At 40.3% G+C, this 27,863-nt stretch overlaps 1 protein-coding gene across 1 annotated transcript in view; it reads left to right on the top strand.

The window, feature by feature from the left end:
- tenm3 (teneurin transmembrane protein 3) overlaps positions 1–27,863 on the top strand; it is a 206,170-nt gene that overhangs the window by 150,242 nt on the left and 28,065 nt on the right. Inside the window, exons 24-37 of the mRNA XM_087171480.1 lie at positions 8,042–8,113; positions 9,298–9,475; positions 10,597–10,617; positions 17,201–17,325; positions 17,472–17,579; positions 18,984–19,138; positions 20,537–20,638; positions 20,867–21,040; positions 22,718–22,777; positions 23,105–23,267; positions 24,814–24,952; positions 25,072–25,177; positions 25,505–25,647; positions 26,337–26,515. Of these exons, the coding sequence (XP_087027606.1) occupies positions 8,042–8,113; positions 9,298–9,475; positions 10,597–10,617; positions 17,201–17,325; positions 17,472–17,579; positions 18,984–19,138; positions 20,537–20,638; positions 20,867–21,040; positions 22,718–22,777; positions 23,105–23,267; positions 24,814–24,952; positions 25,072–25,177; positions 25,505–25,647; positions 26,337–26,515 (1,725 nt within the window). The remainder of the gene's footprint in view (positions 1–8,041; positions 8,114–9,297; positions 9,476–10,596; positions 10,618–17,200; positions 17,326–17,471; positions 17,580–18,983; positions 19,139–20,536; positions 20,639–20,866; positions 21,041–22,717; positions 22,778–23,104; positions 23,268–24,813; positions 24,953–25,071; positions 25,178–25,504; positions 25,648–26,336; positions 26,516–27,863) is intronic.

The following is a 27,863-nucleotide window of genomic DNA, read 5'->3' as shown; positions in this document are numbered from 1 at the left end:
TTACATTTACATAATCTGGAAAAAGGAGGATGAATGGATGGATGGATGGATGGATGGATGGATGGATAGAGTCCTAAACGAACTTAATGATCAAAAATACCTTTCTGTGCAACTACTAGCACTAATTCTCTCTGTCTTATAAAGAATAGAAGTTTATGTTAAATTAGTTTGTGGTTTGAAGGAAAGATATTTATTTATTTATTTATTTATTTATTTATGTATTAATAAATTGTTTAATTTACTTATTTATTATTATCGTACTTCACTTTCTTGTTTGAAGCCCAGTTTCATGAACAGGAAGTTAAATGATCTTAATGATAAAGTAAATATTTTAAGGTGCTGTAATATGAAATAACAATAAAATAACATCATCATCATAATGTCACAAAAGTCTAAAATATCACTTCAATCATTAAGCTGAGTATTTGACTCCTCTGTTTGGCAATATTGATTTTTAAAATCTCAATAATCTCAACTTTTTGTGTGTGACCATGTTCAGTGGTAAGAATCAGTTTGGATTTGGCAGAAATGATCAGAAATCCATGAGATGTGAAGCGTGACGACACAACATGGATCATTTTCACATTTGTTATGGGAACGAGAGGCAGAGGCAAAATGAGATAAACAGGGAGGAGAAACAGAGAGAGGCATGAAGAGGGAGCAAAAGAGACACACACTGGATTTGTGTGCAGAGGACTGCCCACACCTTACACACACACGCACACACACACACACACACACACACACTGGTGATGTGTTGTGTGATCTGTGAGCACTGAGTAGTGAGTTGAACTGCTGAACAACTCAGATAAGACTGGATAAAAGAGAGCGTGCGTGTGTGTGTGTGTGTGTGTGTGTGTGTGTGTGTGTGTGTGTGCGCGTGTGCGTGTGCGTGGAGGTGTTTCAGGGGCAGAGGGTTGACAAGTTGATCTGCTTCCCTCTGCATACACTGTGAGGATGTTCTACAGTCAGGGTGTGTGTGATTTCCATTCAAGTGTACTTGTGAGTCTTTGAAGCTCATGTTTGTCGATGTATTCACATATTAGTGTGTGTGTGCACAGAGACTGGGAGTGTGGGAGTGTGTAAGCCGGTCAGCAAGACTCAAGCTGCTCCAGTGCTTTGCTCCACAGAATCTGTGAAAGTTTCTTTTTTCCCAGATCAAATCAAAATGACACAAATCCCAAATTTAAGTGTTTGTAGTTGAATTTTTTGACAAGAAAACCTACAAACAAAACAAAACAATATATATATATATATACACATATATATCTATATATATATATATATATATGTGTGTATATATATATATGTATATATTATTGACTGTATTTAGTACAATCCTTCATCATTAAAGAAGCAGTGAAGGACGATGTCAGTCTGCTCTCTCTAATAAAGTTTCTGCTTAAATAACTGACAGGTATGCAGAGACTATGCCATGTATAATTAAAAGTCCTTCTCAGCTGTGTCAGAGCCTTTCTTCTTCTCCAGCCTTAATCAGTTCAGAACATCACAGTTGGAGATGTCGGTGTTTTATTTGTTCTTGTGTACGACTGTAACAGACAGAAAATGTTTCCTCTAATGTCTTAATGCAAGTTGATGACTTGATGCTCATGACATCTTAATACAAAACACATCACCATGATATGTTGATAATAATCTCTATTGATGTAGCACTTTTCAAAAAGAGGTTTACAAACTGCTTCACAGCGTAAAAACAGATCAAATACACTGTTTATGTATACTTGCTTATTAGAATAGTTTGATGTAGTCAAGAAATAGAAACAAAGATAAGAGACAATGGAAAATCTGAAGTTTGAATAAAAATAAAAGCATAAAACAAAAAGTAAAAACTCTTATTAGAAGTTATTTATTAAAAAATTAGTTTTTAAAAGAGGACACTCTGGTAGCTTGTCTAATTCCCATAGGAAGGTTAGTTCCATGCTTGAGGAGCCCTCATCACCCTGTGTCTCGAGCCTTGCCCAGGGGACAGAGAGCAACAGCTGGTCTGCACATCTAAGACAATGAGCAGGTGTGCAAGGGTGAGAAGGTTGGCAATGTAAAATGGGACAAGGCTGCTCAGTGTTTTAAAAACAAACAGTAAAGTTTCAAAAAATCAGTCCTGAAAACCCGCAGGTTACCAGTGCATGTACAGGGCATATGAAGTGAAATAAAAACTGTAGCTTGAGTTTCCCCTTTTTCTTCTTCTTTATTTCTTTTCTTATTTATTTCACACAGATTCAGCCATTTCTTATAATAAAACAGTCTCATCACAACTGAACCACTTTAACAACTGTTCTCTTTCTTTTCCTCTCATATCCCCGAGATGAAATGATTTACAATGCATGCAGATGATCTGGGAGTTTCGCGGTCCACTAAACCAGAGCTGTATTGGCTAGAAAAGCTGCGCCGGTTAAAATAGAAGCACTCTGTCAAAATTTGATTATTCTCAATATTTTCAAGGTCATAGGTCTAGGTCTGGAAAGGATGGCGTCTGAGTTTGGGTCTGGGGACTACGGTCTGACTATTAGTGACCTCATTATTCAAATAGCTTGATGCATTATACAGTATGTGTGTGGAGTATATGATTTTAGTGCCTTTAACACTTGTTTATTCTGTGTGTGCATGTGTGGCACAATGTGTATGAGTGGATACATAATAGTCATAGAGTAGAGTAGTTGTTAGCATGAGCACATACTGTGCTTGAGTGTGTGTGTGTGTGTTGTGGGTTTTGGTTTGTGTGTGTGTGTGTGTGTGTGTTAGAGCCCTGACACACCAAGTCAACATTTATCTGTTGCTTGGTTACTGTTAGTGTTTGGCTGATGACACCTGAAGTTTTTGGGCCACAGTTGGCTGCAGTCTGCTCCCATCACCTGTCAGTCATTTCACCTTGCTAAAGGACCAGTGTGGAGGATTTAATAGCATCTAGCAGTGAGGTTGCAGATTGCAGCCAACTGACTGGTGGTTGTAGCTTGTATGGTGCCCTGGGTGAACACCACCTTCAGACCAAGTATAGAAAGGAAATAGTGTATATACCTACATACAAATAAAATAGAGAATTGTAGAATACTAATTGCACAAACTCTTCATCCCACAAATAGATCAACACACCAAAGAGAATTAATCATTAAACTAATGCACACTTCAAACAAGACACACACATTTTACATTGCACAACTGTCATCTAAAGCCTGACCTGTCTTACTTTCCTTGATGCAGAGTCATCAGTTAGTTCTTAATGATTTCACGCAACCCAGAAAACTGATGTGTGTGAGACTACAGGTGTGTATTCACAGTATTATGAATGAATTGTGGTTTTATTTGGCAGCTTTTCATGGTGTGACTGACTTTAGTGCATTAGTCCTGTAGAGATAGAAGAGCGCTTTTTGATAGATTCCCTGACCTGTAGTCAAACCTCCCCCGCCCCCCTCCCCGTCTCTCAGCACCTCTGAGACCTTCTCACAGAAACTAGAAAGAGCGGCTGCCCCGACCCACACGGTGACATGATGTTACTGACATGAGCGATAGAGACCAATCGGGCAAATGTAATTTCTTTTTTTCTTTTTCTTTTTTTATGAGCACCCGCGACGCCCCCTGACGAGATGCCCATGTCTCCCATATCTAAATCTGCCATTGCCAACTGAAATACAAAAGGCCCTCTCTGGAGCCAGTGTTTGGTTTGTCCATTCTGGGCTCCTGTAGAAACATGACCTGCTCCCTATGTAGATATGAAGGACTCATTCTAATGAAAACACGGTTCTTAGTTTCAGGTGGTTATACACTAATAAAAACTTAATTATGAATTTCATATTCCGTTTCTGAATCCTGCGAACTGGCATTTTAAATCAGCAGCAGAGACGCTCAGTGAGTCTGACCAGTCAGTGATTTGCTGCATGTTGTCCCTAGCTTTCTCTGCTGAAAACACACATTCTCTATTATTTGTCCAAGTGTGATAGTTAAACTATTCGAGTGAAACTTTTACCAAAGGTGATGCAAAACAAAATGTTTTACTAGTCTGACCTCTTTGCTGCCAAGTCTTTGAGAGGACATTGGTATGTCGGGGTCCGTAGGTGATGTGGTAATAATGTAAGCATGTAGGATTTTGAGATTGAGAGTTTTGAGATCAAAGTCAAATGTACTCATTTATATAAACACACACAGAGCCGTGTGAGAAAGTCTTACTGCCCTCTCTTTTAACACAGCAGGAGCTTTTGATTTTCCTCACTCTTTCTCTTCTGCCCTGCTCTCCCTTTTTCTCTCTCTCGCCATCTCTCTTTCTCTCTCATATCACCCCCCACCACCACCACACTCACACACACACACACACACACACGCACACACACACACACACACTTTTACCAGTCAGTTGCCTGTGTAGACTGCAGCACAGCATGGGTGGAACCTTGCTGGCTCGGCCTCTGTTGATCAATCAACACCTACTAATGGAAGGAGAGATGAAAGAGAGAGTGAAGGAGCGGAAGATACAGGGGAGGAGAAGGAGAGGGATATCGAGATAGACAGACAGGATGGGAACTAACTGATATGGGATTTAAACACTGATAACAATTGATGGCTGAAAGTTCCAGAAAGGGAAGAGAATTAGTCCTGTCAGAAAATCCTCAGAAATGCGCAGCATGTAATATAAAATAGGTCTTTTACCATTAAGACGTATTGATGCGTAAACCATAGCAGAATATTTTGAAAAAATCTTGTTTTAAAGATGTTTCACAAATGTCCTATAGTGCTGATTGGTTCTAAAATAATGATTATGGTTGTCCAACCATGTTTAAAGGCCAAAGTGTGTGTAGCTGTTCCAAAGTGCCACACTTGAAGGCGGGGCTAAAGGCCCGATGTCATAGCCTCCTCCTGGCTACATCACACTGTGTCTCCAATCTCTATCCATGAAGTCTGTCTAGTGCTTGTGGCTTGTTGGGTCAAGTTAAGTCAACTTTGTTTCAAGAGCACATTTAAACACAGCTTGATCATCTGATATCAAGTGGCAAAAGGTTCTATAATTTTGGAGCAGCAACTGCAACTGTCACTTTTTGGTTTTAGACGTGATCGTGGGACGTGCAGGTTCCAGGAGCTGAGTGTCAATAAGATCTGTGATGTGAGGTGGGGCCTCACCATTAAAAAGCCTTAAAGGTAATCAGCAAGGTCTTAAACTGAGTTCTGAAGTGAAGAGGAAGCCAGTGAAGAGAGGCTGAGACTGATGTACTAACTGTGAGTGAGATAGTGAAGACTGAGGAAGGCCTAAATACAGAGAATTGGAATACTCCGGTGGAGTTGTGATGAAGGCGTGGATGACCGTCTCCATATCTCTGAGGGACAGAATCGGTTTCAGTTTGGAAATGGTTCTTTTACTGATTATTTGCATAGAGGAGATGTGTTTTGCACAGAGGAGATGTGTTTGCCAAGGCAACGCTCAGAGTCAAGGATAACACCTAGGTTTTTTGGCATGAGACTTTACATATGGGATGAGGTGGTCTATCTTACTTCAAGGAGCCTTCTGGATTTAGAGGGACCAAATACAAATACTTCAGTTTTGTTGCTGTTCAGCTGAGGGAAGTTGTTTGGGTCTTGAGTATTGGTTCTTGTCTATGTTTTTCATTCACTGAAAATCATTACTGAAATATCTCATTCACTCCCCTGCACATGTAGCAGTCAGCAGAGCAGCAGCCTCACGCCCCTCTACTGTTCATGACTCTCATGTTTTACCTAAACATTCATGTTTAACGTCTTTGTTCAACATCGGGGATGAGAAAACATCAGATTTCCACACAGTCAGAGGAAGTCAAAGTTGGTCAAAGGTCAGCAGTGTGGAGCGTGTCTCCACGGGGCTGCAGTCCGGACACCAGAGCTGAGAGCGTCAGAGTGGCCACCTGTTTCCATCGAGATGATAAGATGAGATGATATAATTTAAAGAACTCTAGTCACAACTCAAACAATGGAAAACATGATGGAACTAGAGCATTTCTGTTTGATGTATTCATTAGAAAAACATTAGCGACTCATTTTGAGTCCACACCAATCTGAAGTTTTCATCTGCTGCCATTTTTAGTCTCTTCAGCGGAGCAAAAGCTTGAGTGGTTCAGGTCACATTCTTCAAGTCTGCAGTAAGCAAAGCAAGCAAAGCTTTATACAGCACATTTTGTTCCAGGTGGAAGCACAATGTGCTGCACGAAGCATGAGAAATATGTGGTTCCTCATTCATGAGTAATTATCTTTGGCTTAATTAAAAACAGTACAATACAGGGGAACTGACAGTACAAAACAATGGTGAGTACAAGTGACAAGAACACAGGGTCAAAAAAAAATACAGATATGCTAGGTATCACATATGAGACAAGGGCAAGATTTTTATGGCATTCGAAGAAAACTATGTATTCAGCATCCTGATACATTTCTGGTGGCTCTTACTTGTCGACAGCGCCTCCCTGAGGGTAAAAGCTCAGAGTGCAAAGGATCGATGATCGGTTTTGTCCCCTGGCTCTGTTCACAACTCTGCAGTTAAAGTCTATTACAACAAACAGTGGGTCAGCGGCAGGGATGCACTGATAGATAGATAGATAGATAGATAGATAGATAGATAGATAGATAGATAGTACAGTTGGCTGGTTTCTGGATGGTGGCAGAGTTTTAATAATTCAGCTCACCACAGGAGGTTCCTCTTTGATGTCTCACTTTGAAGAACAAGTACATTCCTCTCACATTACATTAACACATTAACCTCATCACAAGTCAGAGGATACCTCTTCCTCCACCCTCTTATATTGTCTCTCCTCTCATCATCATATTTCTGCTTCTGCCTCCTCTCTCTTTCATTTCAATTTCATTTCTGGTGCTTTTGTAACCTACAGTAACTCACACATTGTATGCAGGCATCAGCAGAGACATGGGGTCTGTGCCATGATCGCTAACATTATCTTTCTAAACAGATCAAAGAAATTCCTCCAAGCTTACAACACACACACACACACACACACACACACTCTCTCTCTCTCTCTCTCTCTCTCTTTCTCACACACAGACACACACTGAGCCCCATGCTCCAATCCCAATTACACATGCCTATCTGCATCATTATGCATTATTAGTTCATTATCATTAAGTGTAGCACGATATAGTAGTAGTAGTAGTATTACATATACTAGGGGAAAAAAAGATAAGCTTGTATTAATAACTTCAGAGCCATACAAAACAACAGATATTAACTCCTGTGAAAAAACCAGCCCAGAGGTCATCTGTGCAGCAGGTTATTATGACCCACAATAACGTTTTGTTGCTAGGCGATATCTAGTGGTCGTAGTAATGATGACAGGAGCCACGGCAGAAGGACTTATTTTAACCCAAATCACCATCTTTTCCTGAACCTTACCGAGCCATGACCGTTATTATTGTAACCATGGCGACGAAGGTGGGTACACCACTGTCAGTACAGTCTGCCTGTTTATTATTGTAACCATGACAACCGAAGTCCAGTCGCCTGCTACCATAGGGGTACTATTACAGGAGACACTCCTATGGGTGCTATCAGAAGGTTGATGGTTGGAGGTCTAGTTGTCAGATATTAAAACTTTTCTCTGCAGCAACTTTTCTAATGCTTAACGACTTCTCATGTAAACATCACACAGTCGTGGTTAATGGTTTAAATAGCCATAAAGTCACAACACTTAAATGCGTAAGCATAAATAGCTTCATTTGTAAAATGCAAATGACACAGCAGTGGAATTATTGCTTTTTTCTTTGTCACACATGGTGGAGTACAGTGTGTGCACACTCTACTTTTTTCATTTAAGGCAGATACGTGCACAAACCCACCACCCTCATCACAGCTCCCTCACTTTCAAATGTGCAACATAGTCTAATCAACAAGTTAAGGTAATATCTCATCATCTTCAGAGTTGATCTTTATTAAAGGAACAATATCTTGGTGCGTACTGGAGTGACAGTTGTGGTTAATGCACAGTAGAATTAGTCCTGCTGTTTTGTCTCTCTGTACTCCTTATGTCTCTCTCTCATCCGCACATCTTCTTTCCACCAGGTATATTGTACAAGGGCAATGGTGAGAACATTTTCATCTCCCAGCAGCCCCCTGTCATCAGCAGCATCATGGGTAAGTACAGACTGAGCCTTTAAGACATTTGTAATCAGTGCTGATTGTGTCATTGCAGGATGGTTTGTAATTTGTTTGACTTGCTCGGATTAAAATGTGTGAGACATATGAATCTCATGCGAGCCAGAAGAAAAACACTTCCTGTGTAACTTTATAAGTGATAAGTCATGGGACGCATTTGTGAACTACTGTTAGTGAAAGTATGTTTTAACGTCTAAATAGGAATAGATTACATTAACAACATTTTAATGAAAATACATGTCTGACCTTCAGGTTTGTATTTGTTTGGTTTCAGTATTTATTCTGTTTTTATTGTTTCTGGTTTACTAATAAAAACATGACATTTGCATTTGACATGAAGTTCCTCTATATTGTTTCTCCATGTACTCACAAAGACTGCAGCATCTATCTGTGCAGCAGGTTATTATGAACCATAGATCGGTTTTGGAGGAGGGTTGTGCTGGATGGATGAATATGACACAGGAGAGTGGTGTTTTCCTAAACCTAACCAAGCCATGACCGCTATTATAGTAACCTTAGCAACAAAGGCAGGGAAACCGCTGTCAGTACAGTCTACATGTTCATAATTGTGACCATGACAACCGAGGTCCAGTAGGCCTGCCACGATAGGGGAGCTATGTCAGGACACACTCCTTTGGGTCATATCAGAAGGTTGGAGGAGTGGTTGTATTGATATTCCACAATTTTCTGTGGAGGAATTATGCTCTTTATATTTTAACAGATTTAATTATTTACTTTTTGAGAGAATTAAATAGTTAGTTTTCTTGTGGCCATCAGAGGAACTGCAGCATCGCCCCTCTCTCTTCCAGTCTGGAAAGTGCAGTTCTTGGCACCGCTAATCCCTGGATACTGACACTGCGGTGTCACTATCCAGCTCTTTTTACCTGGCAGTGCTGAGTTTCAATTTTTGAGAGGTTTATGCCATTTAGAAGTGCCCCTACAGGGAATTAAACCCTGGCTCTTTGCAACTGGGACAGTGAGTCTGTTTTAAAGTCTTTATTTGACTTGAATTTGTCAAATACAGTGAATGCCCCCCCCCCCCCCCCCCACCACAGTGTTCAACAACCTGGTCAGATAAAATTCCAACCGTCCAGTCTGTTTTGTGGAAAGAACATAACCCGCTGTTGTGGTCAGTAAAAATGGATTTCAACACGTTCTTCTAGGAAATGGGCGTCGGCGCAGCATCTCCTGCCCCAGCTGTAATGGGCAGGCAGAGGGCAACAAGTTGCTGGCACCTCTGGCTCTGGCTTGTGGAGCAGATGGCAGTATCTTTGTTGGAGACTTCAACTACATCAGGAGGATTTTCCCCTCTGGGAATGTCACCAGTGTCATGGAGCTGAGGTAAGGGGGAAGGGAGGGAGCACGGCCGCCGCTGCTGCTGCTGCTGTCGCATCAGCAGTGGTGGGAGGGAACTAAGTACATTCAGGACTTCAGTACAATTTTTTAGGTATTTTTCTTGAGTATTTCCACTTCATGTTATTTCGTACTTCTACTGCATTTCCAAGATAAATATTGTACTTTTTACGACATTTATTTGGCAACTTTAGTTACTAGTTCTTTTTCACATAACGATTCTAACATTAAAAGGATGTGAAAACCTTTCATTAAATAGACATATGGTACGGTCATGAAATACAATACACTGTTAAAGATTAAATCAGTCGTTTCCAACCATTTTGTCATATAAGTTACAAAAAAATCTGTCTACCCATTGTCACAGATGTCTGTTACAGTCTCAGAGAGTGATACAGTTTCAGAGTGACTTAAAAGGTTTCATTTAAATAACTATAACTATCAAAGATTTCACAACAAAATGAAAGATTAAAGTCTAACAACTGGAAACTGATTTGTGTTTCATTTTTTAGGTCAACCATTTCATTCAGGTTTATTAAAGAAACAATATTTGTCAAAATAAACTGACTGACTAAAGAGTCGTTGGCTTTTAATTAAAACCCAGCATTCCAACTCATCTCACTGGGCATCTTTCCCTCCTGTACTCAACTGTTCAGTGCCACATCATTGGTCTCGAAGGACTGTTAAGCAGTGCTGGAAAGCATAAAGAAAGAGAAGGACAGATGAATTGCCAGATTGGACACTTTAGCACTACAGTAATATGCATTTGAGTACTTAACTCTTTAACCAGAATGTTGAAAGATAAGAAGAACACTCTGAGTTTAGAGAGAAACGTCTGGTTTAATGCTCTGAATTTAGAAACATGCTTCTGGCACACTCTGGAGTGCTCATTTCTCAGAAACTCTCTGCCCTCTGAAGTCCTCTCTCTGTTGACCTCGATGAATCATGATTCAAATCCTGATTTTTCTCTCCGACTTCTAACTAGTACTTTTTTGTTTTCCAGTGGGTTTCTCATTTCTGGTGGTTCTTCATTGTAATACCAAGCACCAATCTGTCTACTAACTCCTGTTTCTTCTCTCTTTTCTTTCCTTTCTTGTTCTGTATTAAAGAAACAAAGATTTCAGACATAGGTAAGAGTGCCTAATCTTTTTCAACCCTTAACCTTGTTATTTTCAGTTTATGCTGCTTATGCACCAGACTATGGTCTGCACATATCTTCCACCCCTCTATCCTTCTTTTCACTAAAAACAAGCACTGTTGTTGATCCCTGGCAGCTCTCAGACCTGTGTACTGACATCCTAAGCCCAAGGTCTCACTACATCAAGGAGAGAGTGAGATCAAACTCGTTGCAATCTAATGATTTCTTGTGGAAGTTCAGCAATGATTCAAAGCTGCAGATTGAATCATGAAGAGGAAAGTGTTAAATAGATCTGACAAACAGATGATGAAACAGACTGCCCTCACACTAAATTAGCTTCAAGTATAATTCAGATTAATTACAACTTGGGTCTTGATTAGTTTTGATTTATTTTGCCATAACACAACACAGACACACACACACACAACACATATTCAAAAAAGAGAGAAACCAGCATGGATTCATTACAACATAAGAAGTAAATTAAGGACAATACAAAACAAACAAATGTTCTTCATGAAATTGAAGCCGCACACTGTGGAGAAACTATGTAATAATTGATTACCATGGTGGTCCTGTCCTGTCCTGACGAACAAAGAAGACTGCTGGGCCTCTGCTACATTACTGCCCATAAGTTATAACATGCAGATTGAAACTGAAATACATTCAACCAGATCTCCTCTTTCCATATCTTTAAACAGAAGGTTTTTACTTATGTTTAAAAACTGATGTAGATTTTCTCCTCGCCTAGTAAGCTACTTATGGAGGACCAGGAGTTTCACAGGAAAAGTAATAAAGCATTTCCTTAATTTCATATTTTAATAGGCTTTAAAAACACGAATTATAAAAAAGAAAAATTATAAATGAACAATTACTCCATCAATAAAAACTAAAGCTTTACCTCAGTCGCTAGTAAAACCAGGATAAACAATCCTAATTGGCCATGGGACGTAACAAGCTCTCTGATTGGTTGGAGCACTGAAGGCCCAGAGTGTCAAGAGAAGTTAAATGACTAAGCTTATCGATTAGCCAAAAGGAAAAGGAAAAGTAGCTGGAAAAAGGAAATGGAAGTGTGTATTTCCATTTTTAAAATGCTTTTTCAAATAGTTTCTGTTATTTATTCATGAATTAATAAATGTATTTCTAAATGGTTTATTTAATGAGAGTTTTATGGTGTTTCTGTAAATCCATTTTTAAATCTGAAGTATTAATTGATGGATTAATCGTTCCATCAATCAGTCGTTTGACATCCCTGGTCCTCCACAGAGACTCACCAAAATAACTGATGAAATCTGGAAACATGGAATTGTCCGTTCACTTACTTATCACTAATGTTGCAATATGACTCTCAACAGAGTCAGATGAAAGGCAGAGACAACAAAGAACTGGGGGAAAAGTAGCCCTGATGTTTGCTACCTCTCACTCACACTTTCTTTTTTTTTTTTTTTTGCATGCTCCCTTTCTGCCGCCCTCCTCTCTCTCTCTCTCTCTCCCTCTCTCATCTTGACAAGTGTTCACAGGAAATCTAGCCGATTTCTTCTGTTGTCAGCTCAGATGAATGGCACAGTCATCATTGTAGCAGCAGAAGCCCCTAGCAAGGAGACCTAGCAGGGAGTGTTGTGTGTGTGTGTGTGTGTGCTGTGTGCGTGGTTACTTTATTCACTTTATACTTCATTATTTCTCTCTGTAATTGTACTTTTCCTTAAGTGAAGGGACTGAATAGTGTTTGCAGAGCAGGGCTTGGCAGCCTTTCCTATGATTAACAAAGATGACGATGAAGAGTGTCAGTTTACAAAGATGAAGATGACAGGTCTGCCAGTGGCGCAATTTATACACTGAGAGTTAGTTACACTCTCATTGGAAATTTGACCTTGTTTGGAAAGATAATGTGGAGTTGAGTTGTCGGGCTATTATTTGCTCTGGATCCCTTTTCTCTCTTACTCATTCACACATACACACCTCTCTCCTTTCACCAACCAGTCGTGCTTTGTGCAGACTGTATGTCCCGGCTTTCAGAGACATTCATCTCCATCGATCTGATCACAAGTGGTCAGCTCTAAGTTCTTCAGTGAGTGAGTGAGTGAATAATGCAGTGTAACTTCTTGACAGGACGACCGATCTGATTTTCAATTAGAGCGGACTGTGTTGTCACAACCTCCCATCTGCTTCCCTACCATTACCAGGGCACTGTCTGTGATGAAGCCAAACATTTTCTTGATCTCGACCCCTGTGCTGCCAAACCGCTCAGTAGAACACCTACAATGTCTTCTCCTTTAGTTCTGCCATGTGTGGGCCTCAAGCAACAAAGTTCCTCTTTTATCTCTTTTCCTGGCGCCAAGTCTCGCAGCTATCGCTACATTCTCACAAACGCTTCTCACGGAGAGAGGGAAGTTTTTCTGGATATGATGGTGTCTTTATTCAGCGGTCCATCAACACTGCCCTCTTTATTGGCTCAGCTTTATCAAGTTTATGTCATGCTTCATTTAAAAAATGATGCCTTACACTTGACTTTCAATAAACCACATTGTCATAGCAAAATGTACCTAAAGCTGTGCAACAAACCCAAACTCCTCTGTCTCGCTCTCGTCATGGTTTAGCCCGTTGGTTGGGTTTAGCAGTGTGGATTCCTCTTTGTTAAGTGGCTGCTGTTACAGCCAGTTACCTCCAGGCGGCTTCCCCTGCCTGTTAACTATTTTCAAAATCTCCTTTGCAACGGAAACAACATCCGAGCAGCCTGCATTAGGTTCATGTGCTTCATGTATGTTTTCTTTGCGCGGAATCAGTCAAATTTTCCTGACAGTGCTCAGCTCCATGTGCAAGTTCCCCCAAAACAAATTCCCCTCGGACACTATTTTGCAGGGGCACCATCATTGCATCCAAAACATGAAATTGATTTTTCTGCAATGATTTCTAATAGTTTTGGAAGGCACAGACACGATGTTGCCCTTTCTACATTTATTAGAAAATGCTTGTGTGTTTTTTCTAAAAAGTACCAGACAAACAATGTCTTCACTTAATGGGACTTACTGCTCGTGCACCAACAATATCTTTATCATGATCTGATACTAATAACTAACTTTTTTTTTTTGGTGCCATTTATCATTTCAGGCAGTTTCACTAATTTTTCTTTAAAGAAAAACACCTGATCACATCGACACAGTTACACACATGCACGCCTGGAAGCTGCCCGGTGCAACGACAGTCCCTTAACCCCACCGCCTGCCGACCACTGAGCAACTCCAGTTGGGGTTAAGGGTCTTGCTCAAGGGCACCACAGTGATGTTGATAGGGGTTGGACAAGTGCTGCTCATTCAGCTTTTTTTGTGGGTGAATCCTGAGTTTAGTTATGTTGTCTGGGGTCCTCTGCATTTTACAATGAGGATTCACCATCAAATGCGATGTTCCAGCTCCTTCTCCATATCCATGGCCACTCTGTGATTTAGGCTGACACATTAGGATTTTGTATCCTGTCTCGCCGGCTCCTTTTCTCTATCCTTCCTTCTGAAAGTGAAACCTAGCCCGTTAGTTTTCTACTCCTCACACACATACAGAGCAGCACCATACCTGGAGCCTCTTTGCCACCGGCAAATCACAATGATTGGATTCATTTTTTCACTCATCAAAAATGTAGTTTTCAATTAAATTTCACTTTTTAATTAAAACACAACTCCCTCTTGGGAAGACTTGTCATGTCACAGTTTTTGTCTACCTACAGCCATTCATTTATGTTTACTTATTCACACTATGTTTTCTTACGTTTGTAGCCATTGTTTCATTCCCTCCTTTTTTGCTTTAGTTCTTTCTTCTTCTGTCAGCCTTTTGTCATTTATCAATACATCCTTAATTTTTTGAATCTCCTTTTACAGCCATATTATCCCTTCGTATTTGCCTCCTGTATTCCCTTATTACCTCCGCCAAGGAGGTAACCCGTGTTTGTTGAAAAGTACTGAGCCGATTTGCACCAAACTCGGTGTAGGGATGGGTCATGGGCATTAAATTCTGCTGCAGATCGAGGCATTTTTTATCACTTTGGTTAATGTTGCGAGATCTGCCATTTTTTGACATTTTCAGCAATTTCTCTGGAAATTGGACCTTAATGTAAAAAAAAAAAAAAGGCAGACATGTTTATGGTGTTGAGCTCTACATCTACATCAGTATTTCACTCAACATGCAACTAATAAAATTACACAATAATAACAGCGGCTGCAATATAGCAATGACACAGTTCATACAGCTGTAGATCTGTATATATGTATAGTGCTGACATCATTATTTCACACAACAGGTAATAAGAGCATACAGCTCTAATGATTAAAGACAAGGAATAAATAAATGAAGCTAGCTTACAGACAAAAGACGTGCAGGATTGTTGGACCTTGGCGGAGGAATACGCTCTAGTTCTTTGTTCGCTCCTTATTTATCCCCAACTTCTGTCTTTCTCTTGTCATGTGCTCTGCATACTTTCCTCATTCAGTTATTTCATCCATCACTCCTTTCTTATTTCTCATTTTTCTTCCCTTTCTGGCTACAACAGCAGGGCCAACCCTATAACTAACTGACTGACTGACTGACTGACTGTTTTTGACTGACTGAATTTCCCGTTTCCCCATTGCCTGTTGCTCTTTTAGAACGAATTGGCTCAAACAGTTTCTATTAGGAGGTGACTTAGAGGGGCAGAGTGGTGGAGCAACAGTTTGTCACCCAGACAGAGGCTGTGCTCTGTGAGAGACAGAATAAGAAATATATGGTGTTTCTTCTAACTTTTCTCTGTGAGTGATCATTTTCAAAGTAAACAGAACCGAAATCACAGCTCAGTCTTTGTCTTTAACTGATGTGTTTGGTGATTTTGTCAGACGACGTCATGGTTATAAAATCAGGATTGTAGCTGCAGCTTGGAAATGTCTTTAAGTTCTGGTAAACGTATGGTCTTAATGGGCCACGTTTCAAGCTAAAAGAACAGCTTTATTACGAAGTCAGCTGTGTTAAAATACTGTATATTTGAGCACAGAGAGGAGAGGACGCGATGAGCTCAGGTGTTTACGGTGGTTCCACAACAGTGTTCAACTGCATGCTCAGTTTTGCACATTGACCATATGCGGTCCAGGCATGTACTGGGTTTTGACCTGGTCTTGTTTGTCTTCCTTCCTTCCTTGTTTTTCTCCTGATGCCCTTGCTTCTTTCTATTTTGTGTTCAGTCACATCTTTTAATGTGTGCTGGCATGTTTAGATGATCAAGTGCCATCCACACGTCAAGTCCATCCTCAGGCTGTGTTTCTACATTCAACTGAACACACGCACGCACGCACGCACACACACACACACACACACACACATACTGAGTCATGTCTTTTATAAGCAGTGTCCCCCAAAACATCCTCACAAGTTGTTTTGTCAGCACATGGGGCCATAAAACTGAAAAACTGCGCTTCATTAAATGTTGCAAATGATAAAGTGGAGGATAAATTGCCAGGATATCATTGTGTTTAATTAACAGCATGGATCTTACAGACAGATGGAAACAGACCGACTGCCTTCGTCTTATATTCTAACAGAATCAGCAGGTCAAATGATTCACTGACTTTAATTAGATTCTTCCTTACAGTTCTGTGTTTCTGTATTTGTTTTCACTGTTCCGCTGTAGTCTGTCTGAATCCATGGATCTTGTCTGTGGTGCTGGTTTGAGTCTTGAAAACGTTTAAATCTTAATGGGATTTTTCTGCTTAAACTGAGGTCAAATGAAAACAAAAGGGCACGTCTGAGCCCCGCAAGTATAGAAAGACTGTCTATTTTTAGCCGTCTTAATTAACAGCCTGTGATCATCTGCTGATCATCAGACACTGAGACGTATGGCCAGAGGCGAGTGCATATGTATGTATATCCGTGTGTGTGTGTGTGATGGATTTTAAATGACAGTGTGGCAGGCATCAGTAAGAGGGTGACACCGTCAAGTGACAGCCCATTGCACCCACGTAGCTGTGTTCAGACTGACAAACAGACAAACCTGCTGTTAATTCTCACGCACACACGCGCACACACACACACACACACACTAAACAAAGACACTTTCTCACTTACATATATCCCACCCACACTTAAATCTAGAGAAAAGAATTGAAAAGTATACAGGAATAACAACTCACACACTCACACACACTGTGACTGGCTCTCATTCCTTCACACACACACACACACACACCAACTATTGGCAGTAAATTAACACCAGTTTCTTGGCACTCACTTCATTGACCTTGCTTATATTCAGTATGTCATCATCATCATCATCATCAGCTACAGAAGGTTCCCTTCCATTCCACATGATAATGTCACTGAAAATGTTGCGCTGTCATCTTATAATCCATTTTATAAAATCTGCATCTGTCACCATGGTGAACTGGAGGCAACGACACAGAGGATTTTAGTGTCGTGTATATTTCTTTAAATGTTAAAGTCTTCAAACAGTGCTGCCAGTGATGCTGACGTAATTAAAGGTACAAAATGAATTAATTCTTCTTTCTTGTTTCTTTCTCTCTATCTTTGTTTCCGACCTCCCCTCTGTCCACCACTACGCTCCATAGCAACAACCCTGCTCACCGTTACTATCTAGCCACAGACCCAGTAACAGGGCAGCTCTATGCGTCAGACACTAACTCGCGAAGAATCTACCGACCCAAGATGCTCAGCGGTGCCCGTGACCTCATCAGTAAGAATGAACTTGTTGTTAGAAATCAAAGCATTCAGTTGTTCATTTTAATGCAGTTTACTCACATGAAATTCTTAGACCACAGCAGGTGAAAAGACTCAGGATCAGGACTGTTGAACTAATGCATGATGTGTGTGTGTGTTCAGGTAATGGAGAAGTCGTGGCTGGTACAGGTGAACAGTGTCCTCCATTTGATGAAGCACGGTGTGGAGATGGAAGAAAAGCTACTGAGGCTCAACTGCTGGGACCTAAAGGTGCATGCACACACACACGCACACACACACACACACACACACACACACACACACACACACACACACACACACACACACACACACAAGAAGTAACTAGATCTGAAAGGACATATCAACTGGGTTCAAGCCCGCCAAGCCATCCACACCTGGCCGCCTGTCGAAGCGACGCAAGTCAGACCATGCAATGCAAGTCTCACGCTGAGAGCTGCACTTTTACAAATTGTTGTAAAAAAAAATTGTATACATTTAACTGTTGGGGATACATTTCTGAAAATAGTCACACATATAACTCTTTTGCTCAGATGCACTGGGAAACAGTTTGGTGAAATTTGCTTAAAAGTTAGAAGTAGAAAATGTTTACAGCAACATATTGAGTATCACTGCAGACTCAGTGTTTGACCAATATAAACAGCATTTGAAACACTTGATATCTCCCCTCTAAAGAACATTGGTGCTAATTTCAGTAGCATTTGTACGAAGAATTGTAAAGATATAAATAAAAATTTGTTTTGCATATTCCGAAGTTTTGACTGCTAGCTACAGGAAGTTGTTCTGTTGTAACTTAGACATTCTTTGGAGGAATGAAAGTTTTTTGATGAGTTTGATCATGAGCATCCAGAGATTCTATTTGCAAAGTTTCGTGCAGATTGGACTCAGTGCCTACGAGGAGTTCGAAGAAGTATGTTTTGCACATTTCGCATTTTTGCAGAAAAAAAAAACATAGGTGGAAATGGGCGTGGCTTAATTATACATGTTTTTACTGCTTGAGGGGAAAATATAATCAAGTCAGCCACTGTATTGTTTACAGAATTGGTTCTGAAGCTTCCAAAATTGACTGTACACAAGCATGCAAAGTAGCTCTGTAAAAATAAAACACTGCTGGCTTAGTAGTAACATTAGTAACTTAGCTTCTTTCATCAAGCTCAGCAAGACGCAATGAAGCGCAAACAAAGCATTTAGCATCTCCGCGGTGTTTAACTCGTCTGTCTCCTGTTACATGAAGAGATGCAACATGTGAAAGTGAACATACTGTATTTGAATATAATAACAATAAACATAACAATACACCACGAGTTACCATATGTTCAAACAGTTTTGTTCTATATATGTACGTATTTTGGGTTGATTCTGATCTGCACAGCTGCTGTTCTCCTCTTCTGAATACTTCTGACATTTTTCATTCATATAATTATCTTGGCTGACTTTTCTTAATACACTCAGGCTCTACATGTTCTTATTTATGATTGTTCAGTACTGTCTGTACTGCAGCTCCATCCTGACGTCCCCACAGGAGAATAACCACACTTTCATTTCTCCTTTACATCCTGGATTTGATGTATTAATATCAACTGGCTGACAATATATTTAAATTGTGAGTCTGTTCTTTGCTTCTATTTCCCACAGGGATCGCAGTTGATAAAAATGGCATGATCTACTTTGTGGACGGAACTATGATCAGGAAGGTGGATCGTAATGGAATCATCTCCACAGTGCTGGGCAGCAACGACCTGACCTCTGCACGACCTTTGACCTGCGATACCAGCATGCATATAAGACAGGTACCGTGCAGAGACTTACATGAATATGCTTCTCTACCTGTCCATTCTGATTGGTAAATTTTTCATATCCTACAATAATGTCACACTTGCATTGGAGCTAAATGTTTCCAGTAAACACAAATCACTTTTGCTAATTAGCTGCACTTGTATGTGATTCAACTCTCATTGCATGAATTCACACTCTGATTTGCAGATGTAAAAATTCTGTCCATGACTTCACATTATTTGATGCGGCTGCGTGAATGTATTTAGCAAAGATGTGAGTGTATGAGTTTCTTAATTTGTGAGTCGTAAAACAGCATTTGTGCACCTGCAGTGAAGGATCTGAGAGGGTGTAACTGTTGTGTTTGTGTTTGTGTATACAACTCCAAGGGCATCTTTTCTCTATGACCTCAATTTTACTGATACACATGTGACTATTTTATACAAATACTACTAATTCCACTGTCACAGGTGCTCCGTTGTTTTGCTCACACTTTGTTTTCAGAGTGAGAATGTACAATCTTACATACACAAGATGGACTTGTGAACTCTCTGAACTCTGACCGTGTTTCTGTCTCTGCAGAGTTTAGCTCAGTTTGACTTGTAGCATTTATCTAACTGACCTCTTGAGTTGACTTGTGGAAACAGATGAACTGGCAGCCCACACATTCACAGGTTTCACAGCTCTTTCAGCACATATACAGTATTCAATTTTATAACTATACCATCCATACAAAATGTTTGTTTATGCACTATATGCTTCACATGCTGATATTGTTGCAGCCTGTCATTGTATTACTCCTTGTAGATAGCTTTTTGCTTCAATGATTCATAATATCATAAAACGTCAATATTTAGTAGACCAGTAAATATTGTATGTATTTTTAAACTTAACAAAAGAGCCCATATTATTAGAATACACATTCCCTTGTAAATATTTATAGAATTTATCAAAGACATTTGATGGAAACAATACATTTAATGAACGGGCTAAGATTTGAACTTTTCGTACTTTAAAACTTCTGCCCCCTGAGGAAGAAAGTACTCGGAAATGTTAGCTGGTCAAGTTGAACCGGCTATCCGCAACTTTTTCTGAAATGATTGATCCCCCTGCTGCCTCTGTACTGAGGCGGGAGACCTCCGTCCTCACTTGACCCACAGTCAATGCTGTCCTGCTGAACTCTGAGATAATTTATTATTTAACAGTTCCATTAGGCTGTGGGCACTGATTCATTCAACTCAGAGTTTACTCAGACAAACAAAGTTGGCAGGATTCGTCCAGGAAACACACTATTAGAATCAATAGTACCAGATTACTAAATACATAATAATTAAATTGAATTATACAGAGTCAGAGTAGCATGTGAAATGAAACTCTCTCTCTCTCTGTTTCCCATCTGTCATCTATACGTCCAGGTTCGTCTAGAATGGCCCACAGATCTAGCCATTAATCCCATGGATAACTCAATTTACGTCCTGGACAACAATGTTGTGCTGCAGATCACTGAAAACAGACAGGTATTGTCTATCCCCACACTGACAGCAGTGCATGTTTTACAAATCTTCTGCCACATGTGCTGCTTTTTGGATTTTCAAGAAATAATTTTTTGATAAATGTGCTTTTTTTGGATTAAGTAAATCATATCAATAATGACATAGCCTCATTTTACTAAACCAAAAGAATACAAATAAAATACAGTGTTACTCAATCATCCTTAACCAAAGTCCATGTATGTGTGTGTTCAGGTTCGTATCGTGGCCGGTCGTCCCATGCACTGCCAGGTGCCTGGTATAGAATACACCATGGGGAAGAGAGCTGTCCAGACCATGCTGGAAGGAGCTACAGCCATCGCCTTGTCCTACAGCGGCGTCCTCTACATCGCAGAGACGGATGAGAAGAAAATCCACCGCATTCGACAGGTAACCTTCAGGACACACACAACTCATTCATGTGCAGTCATTTCCTGATTGTCAGCGGAACAAAGGAGCACAACTTTCCCTCCAAGCCAGTAGTAGTGACATAAAAGCCAGGACTCTACTGGACAGTGCATTAACTAGCAGAGACTAGATGTACCTGTTCTACATGTCTTTTCTTAACTGCTCCCTTTAGTCATTAAGAGAGTGTGAGTGAATTGAATGACATGTGACAAAGGTCCTTGGTTTGTACCCCAGATACCACCCAGGTTTGTTTGTTTTTTTTCATTTTCTCACATACACTAACAGACAAGTCAAATAAGTCCACAAAGTAAGCAAGCAAAACAAAACAAGAATGCATAGCCAAACAATCCTACAGCTATCTGTCAGATCCAAATTATTATCTGCATATGTACCACATTCATACATGTCTTCACCATATATATATATATTTACACATCAAGATCCGTAAATCCACGAGCCAAGCCATTTCCAAGGATGATATTTTAATTTCTTCTTCGAGATATCTCTTGCCAGTAAACATTTGTCCAAAAAGGCTTTTGGTGGTTCTAATTAGCCTAATTCCTAAAATACAATACATTAATTACACTCCCAAATTGGAGGAACCGCCACCAGAAGGACTTTAAGGGTGATTTCTGAGTTAATATTTGCAAATAATTTAAACCCTTACACCTACTCAATCTCTCTCTAATATAAATTGTGTCATCTCATAGGTTTCCCTCCTATCATTATAGATGGGTTGTCCCAAATTGGTCTCCATGGGGACTGTGTCATAGACTCTTTAGTATAGCTACATAACTTCTTCTACATATTGTACAAAAAGAAAACTTAAACATGTGTGGGGAGGAGCTTTACTGGGACACCTGATAAAAGGGAATATTTGAACTGAGTGGATGTGGCAGATTGCTGCTCCGTACTGACGCAGGATGGTTTATGCTGCCTACATCAGACTCATTCTCATTCCCATTTGTAAAATTTCTACAAATTAGAAATAGAAATAGAATACTAGTAAAAGCAAACAATGATAATACCAATGGGTAAAAATGGGACATATAAGACGTATAAGAAGCTTTTTTCCGGTCTTATGTGTCTTGTTAGGGAAGGTCAACTGGAATAAGGTCTGTCATTAAGCTTCAATACAGCATTATACATAGTACAAGTATTGTGAGAGATATTACTTTCAGCGAGCTTCAAGAAACTGTAACAATGGTAAAGAGGGTCAGTGGGAGCATTTACCTTGAGCTACGCTATTTCTGTACAATCTGTAGTTTTTCCTGATAACTATGAAAAGTATTACACTATATGATATTTCAGTCATTTGTATGAGGCTCAAATAAGGACTGACATAAGGTTAGAAGTGCTTCAAGTGACAGAAACTTAACTTAAAAAATAAAAATAAACCAACATATATCGATATTTTTTCGTCAACTCAACGATATGGCCCTTAAGGTTTAAGAATTCATCAATATGAAGCCACAGGAATTTGGTGGACTTTCCTGACCATTCATTTTGATAGGAACATGTTCAACATTATTTTGATTTCTAGTGAAACGAAAAACAATGAAGTTTGTTTTGCTTATATTCACTGTCTTGAGAAATGTATGCATATTTTTTTTACTTCTGTTTCCTTAGTTTTAAAATGTCTATTTCTGACCCCACCAGGTGTCAACTGATGGAGAAATTACCCATCTAGCTGGAGCTCTATCTGACTGTGACTGCAAGGTACTACACCAATGCTTTTTCACATATACATCAGTTAACACTGAAGAGTGCCATCAGTCCTCCATGTCCTTCTTTTAGATCTTAATGTCATATCCTAATCTTAACTCACTTGTCATAGTCCATCTGTTTTGTCTGTCAGCTCAAAATGAATGTGTAGCTGTCAAAGAATGGTATGGATTAGATCCTCAGTGGTGCACACCTCTCTCCTTACCCTCCATTACACATGTCAAGTTGAAATTTTCATGTAATGTTATTCTTTGTCTCTCACTTCTTTTCTGTCTTTATTTGCTACTTCTTTCTTTCCATCTCCCTCCCTCTGTCCTGCAGAATGATGCCAACTGCGACTGCTATCAAACAGGCGATGGCTATGCTAAAGACGCCAGGTTTAATTGTCCTTCCTCTTTGGTGGTGTCTCCAGATGGGACACTGTATGTGGCTGATCTGGGAAACATACGGATTCGAGCCATACGGCGCAACCAACCACCCACTGGTATGTATACACATTAGAAAAGCACTCACAGGGACCATACCAATGTTGTTCCCCACCACTGTATGGCAGAATTTAGCTCCATTTGGCCAAAGCACTTCTGTCCACTGAAGCACTACAGGGCTTTTAATTTGAGACGATCATAGGAAGTGTTGAGTTTTTTCTTAACATGTAATGTCACCTGTTACCCTCTGCAGGTGAGGTAAATAATAGCCCCGGTCACTATTTGAAGAAACACGGTCTTTGACAACTGTTGTGGATCAGCTGTAAACGGCCCCTGATGATGTAATAGAAACTATTTGTGCCTAATCATTTTTATAGAGCAACAGCCAATAGGAAAAGTCCAACACTAAGCCAACCAATGGTGTATCTTGATATAACTTAATCAGTCACTCAACTTTATCACTCACTCACTCAGTCACGGACATTCACGGCAGCTCCATGGCCGGTTCAGCCAAAAAACTAAGACTGTGTTTGGAACGGTGTACTGACGTACTGTTCATACTAAGTGTGACGTCAGAATGAGTGTGTAGTGCATCCCAACTGCACAACATGTGAATTTTGTGTACGCGAGGAATACCCGTGTGTGAGTATGTCCCATGAGCATACTGAACATACTCAACTGCCCCATGATGCATTGCGGCTCCTCAAATTACGATGGCGGGCTACGAGGTGGAGGCTCAGTAACCGTGAAGCGCTGCTCTCGACCCAGGACGTTACAGTACACCAGCCGGCTGCTTTCCCCAAATCTCAGAAATCTTTGCAGCAGATTTACAAACAGACGTTACTTCTATGAACGGACCAAAATGCATGAGTTTATACAGTCACAGTCCCGCCTGAAAATATATTGAAACTTTAAAAGTGACCTATTAACAGCGTTATTAGCGAATATTACAACAGCTTTAAGCCTTCCTTAAAATCCCCACCAGTTGTCACTGTTGCTGCTGGTTCATGCGAAATGCATTCTGGGATACTGGCTGTACACTTCAGTGGGAACAGTCAGCTTGGTAATTGCATATTCATTTTGTGTAGGTAGTCATTTAGTAGGTGTAGGTAGTATGCAGGTAGTGTAGGTAGTATGCAGGTAGTGTAGGTCGTATGCAGAATATAAACAGTGAGTATGCAGTAGGCACAGCCTAAGGGTCCACTTCACCATGGTTTTACATCCCCCCTTCTTATGGTTCATGTGGTGTGATGGGGCGTCTACATTCAGATGCATGCTATGATGTGTGTACACTCTAACAAATGGAATGGGGATCACATGGACTCACTATTTGAGCCCGAAAAAATGCTGCACACCAACAAGCGATCGTGAATTTGCAATGATGTTTTTGGATGGAAACCGTGGCCACACAGCATGACTCACTGAAGAGTCTACTACAGCAGTTTACTGAACACCAAACTGAACTGTGCATGGTCTCGCAGGCTGAATGCGGTTTGGCTCTGATAGCTGCAGTCTACAGGAGCTTGCCAGCAGAACTGCCCCAAATATGTTCTATACCCATTACGAACAATGATCAAACTAAAGTGACTGTCTGCGTGTTTTCAGGGTCACTGGCTTCAGGTCCCAGCTCATATGAAGTGGCTTCTCCGGCCTCTCAAGAGCTCTATGTGTTTGATACGAATGGGACTCATCAGTTCACCATGTCTCTGGTCACTGGAGACTACAAATACAACTTTAGCTACAGGTTTGTGTGCATGGAAATGAATACATATTTGCTTTGTAGTCTCTGTTTTTTTTTTTTTTTGTCCTTTTCAACCCAATTTTCACTTGGTCATTTTCTTCCCTCCGTTCGTTGACTCTCAGCAATGAGGAGGATGTAACTGCGGTGACAGACAGCAGCGGGAACACCCTCCGTATCCGTAGAGATACCAACAGGATGCCTGTACGTGTGGTTGCCCCTGACAATCAGGTGAGCTAAGCAAGTCTTGACACAAAGGCTCCACCAAGGGGTATTTTGTTTGTATTTTATTTGAAAGCCATTGTTTTGTCAATTCATTACAAGCGTTTTCACCCAATTTTTAGCCGTAATAACAATTCGATTTGAGAGGGAATGACGAGGGATCCTGTTCTGTGAATTGCTGCTACATGGCAAAGCCAGTATATATATTGACTATTGAAATAAATAAAGCATAAAACATATATACTGTTGTATGTAACCTGATGTTTACTGTCGACTGACAGAATCTGAACATATAACTCTGTTTGCCTGTGACTGTGTGTGTTTCTGTGTGTGTAGGTTATCTGGCTAACCATCGGGACTAATGGAGGTCTGAAGACTCTCACAGCTCAGGGTCAGGAACTAGTCTTGTTTAGTTACCACGGCAACAGTGGCTTGCTGGCAACCAAGAGCATCCAGATAGGCTGGACTACCTTCTATGAGTGAGCAGCATTACTGTGTTTATATCTGAGAGCGTGTCTGTACAACTGTGTTTTGATGGATGGATGGATGGATGGATGGATGGATGGATGGATGGATGGATAGTTGGGTTTTTAAATTTCAAACGCCATCTAAAACTGTGTTAATCAAATGACTCACTAACTGAATGGTTTTATAGCAGGTATAATTATTTCCAACATTTCTGACAGAATAGCATCAGCTAATAATATGATCTGCTCCTGCTCAAAGCAGCAGGAAGTGGGCAACATCAGTCACACTTTACAGTCAGTCTACCGTTATAAAGGATTTATGAATGGTTGCAAGTAGTTTATTAATTAGCTTGTTAACACTTTGCGTAACTCATTAGTAAGATTAATGAGTACTAAGCATTAACTTGATCCTGCTAAATAGTGAGACTGCATCAATGTATAAAAACTGTGTTGTAACTTGTTTATAATTGTTTATTTGTGATTTATAAAGTGTTACCAACCAAATTATTAAATCTGTGTGTGTGTGTGTGTGTGTGTGTGTGTGTGTGTGTGTGTGTGTGTGTGTGTGTGTGCGTGCATGCGTGCGTGTGTGTGTAATGTATATTCAGGTATTTTTTTAACAGTATACATAAAGCACTTTTCAGTAATGGCAGCTAATGTCCTTTTATTGTCCCTTCCTCCATCCTTCACTATCCTTGAAGCTATGACAGCGAGGGTCGTCTGACTAATGTGACCTTCCCCACCGGCGTGGTGACCAATCTCCACGGAGACATGTCGTCGGGGGCTGTTGCTGTGGACATTGAGACATCTGGGAGGGATGAGGACGTTTCTATAACAACCAACTTGTCATCAGTAGACTCCTTCTACACTCTAGTGCAGGGTAAGGTGCTTACACAAGCGCACATGTGTGTGTGACAGAGTAAGGAAGAGTGTGCGTTGTTCTCCTGGCACTTACCCAGCATAAATACACAACGCAAATCACACTGAGCAATTGTCCAGTGGTGAATTTTGTAAATTAGATTGCTTTCCACAATATTTTCCTGTGGCTATTTTTGTTGGGGCTTGTACCGAATACAGTTTTTTTGCGATTGCTTACTCCACCTATGTGGATTGCGTCAGAGTAAATCACACCGGCACTTTTTGATACAGTTGATAACAAAAGTTAAAGTAAACTGCATTGTCAGCTTTCTAGCTCCAAACCCCGGAAGTATAACTGTGAGATGAGGAAGTAAGTTGTGGATTGATCTGTCGTCGAATCACCTCTGATGATTATGGATTTGAAGAGAACTGCAAAAAAAAAAGCAAGGTTCATCATCCTCACCATCCTTCATGTCAGACATTCAGACAGGGAAAACTATAATTTAGCACTGATGTCCTTGTTAAATCTGAACTAATGAGCCAGTTGAAGTGCGGCCTCGAGTGTGTGGCAGTGATTTGTTTGGTTGTGAGGGGAAACTGAGTGGATTCTCTCCCACAGTAGAGCAGTATTGATTGGCATGTAATAAGTTATTCAAAGCCATGTCAAGTGTAGCATTCCTCTCCATCAATCCAAGTGCATTATTTATTGTTTAGCGTCCTCACTATCATCTATCACTGCACAATATGCCAGTGTGTGATTGGTCTATGTGGAATCACATTAGGTACATCCCAGAAGTGGTAAGCTAATATAGCTGCTGTGCTTTGTGACGTTCATGTTGTTGTTGACTTCATTGTGAAAACAGGGGAACGTGTTGGTAATGCAGAGCTTAACGGTGATGATAAATACAATAAATGTTCATGTCATTGCATTATCATGTGCTGTCTCTGCCCCTTCATAACATATTGCGCAAAGGTGGAAAAGTGATGTGGGTGGGAGCGGATCCACCCTACAATATTAATAAAACATACAACCATCAACAAACTAAAATATCACTGCGCTGTAAACAATAGTTTAAACTTCAGTAACATGTTTAACAAAAGGAGACAAAGTATTCAACACTCACAATCATAGTGTCAAATAGTTTATTAGCTGTGGCAACAAATGTGTGGATGTTTTTTTTTTTCCTTTAAAATGATGGTGATGATGTCAACATACAAAGTTTTGATTAGATAAAAAGATAATGAGTCAAAGAGGAATTGTTTACCTGATGGTATGTCAGATGGAAGGAGGCAAAATGTCTATAGCCTAGGAAGCCCTACACACACACACACACACACACACACACACACACACACACACACACACACAC

This window comes from Seriola lalandi, unplaced genomic scaffold (assembly GCF_002814215.2).
Source record: "Seriola lalandi dorsalis isolate HSWRI2012SDOR001 ecotype SW California unplaced genomic scaffold, Sedor1 jcf7180002055006, whole genome shotgun sequence".
Taxonomy (NCBI): Eukaryota; Metazoa; Chordata; class Actinopteri; order Carangiformes; family Carangidae; genus Seriola; species Seriola lalandi.
The sequence above is the reverse complement of the archived record's forward strand: the minus strand, read 5'-3'. Positions and strand labels throughout refer to the sequence as shown.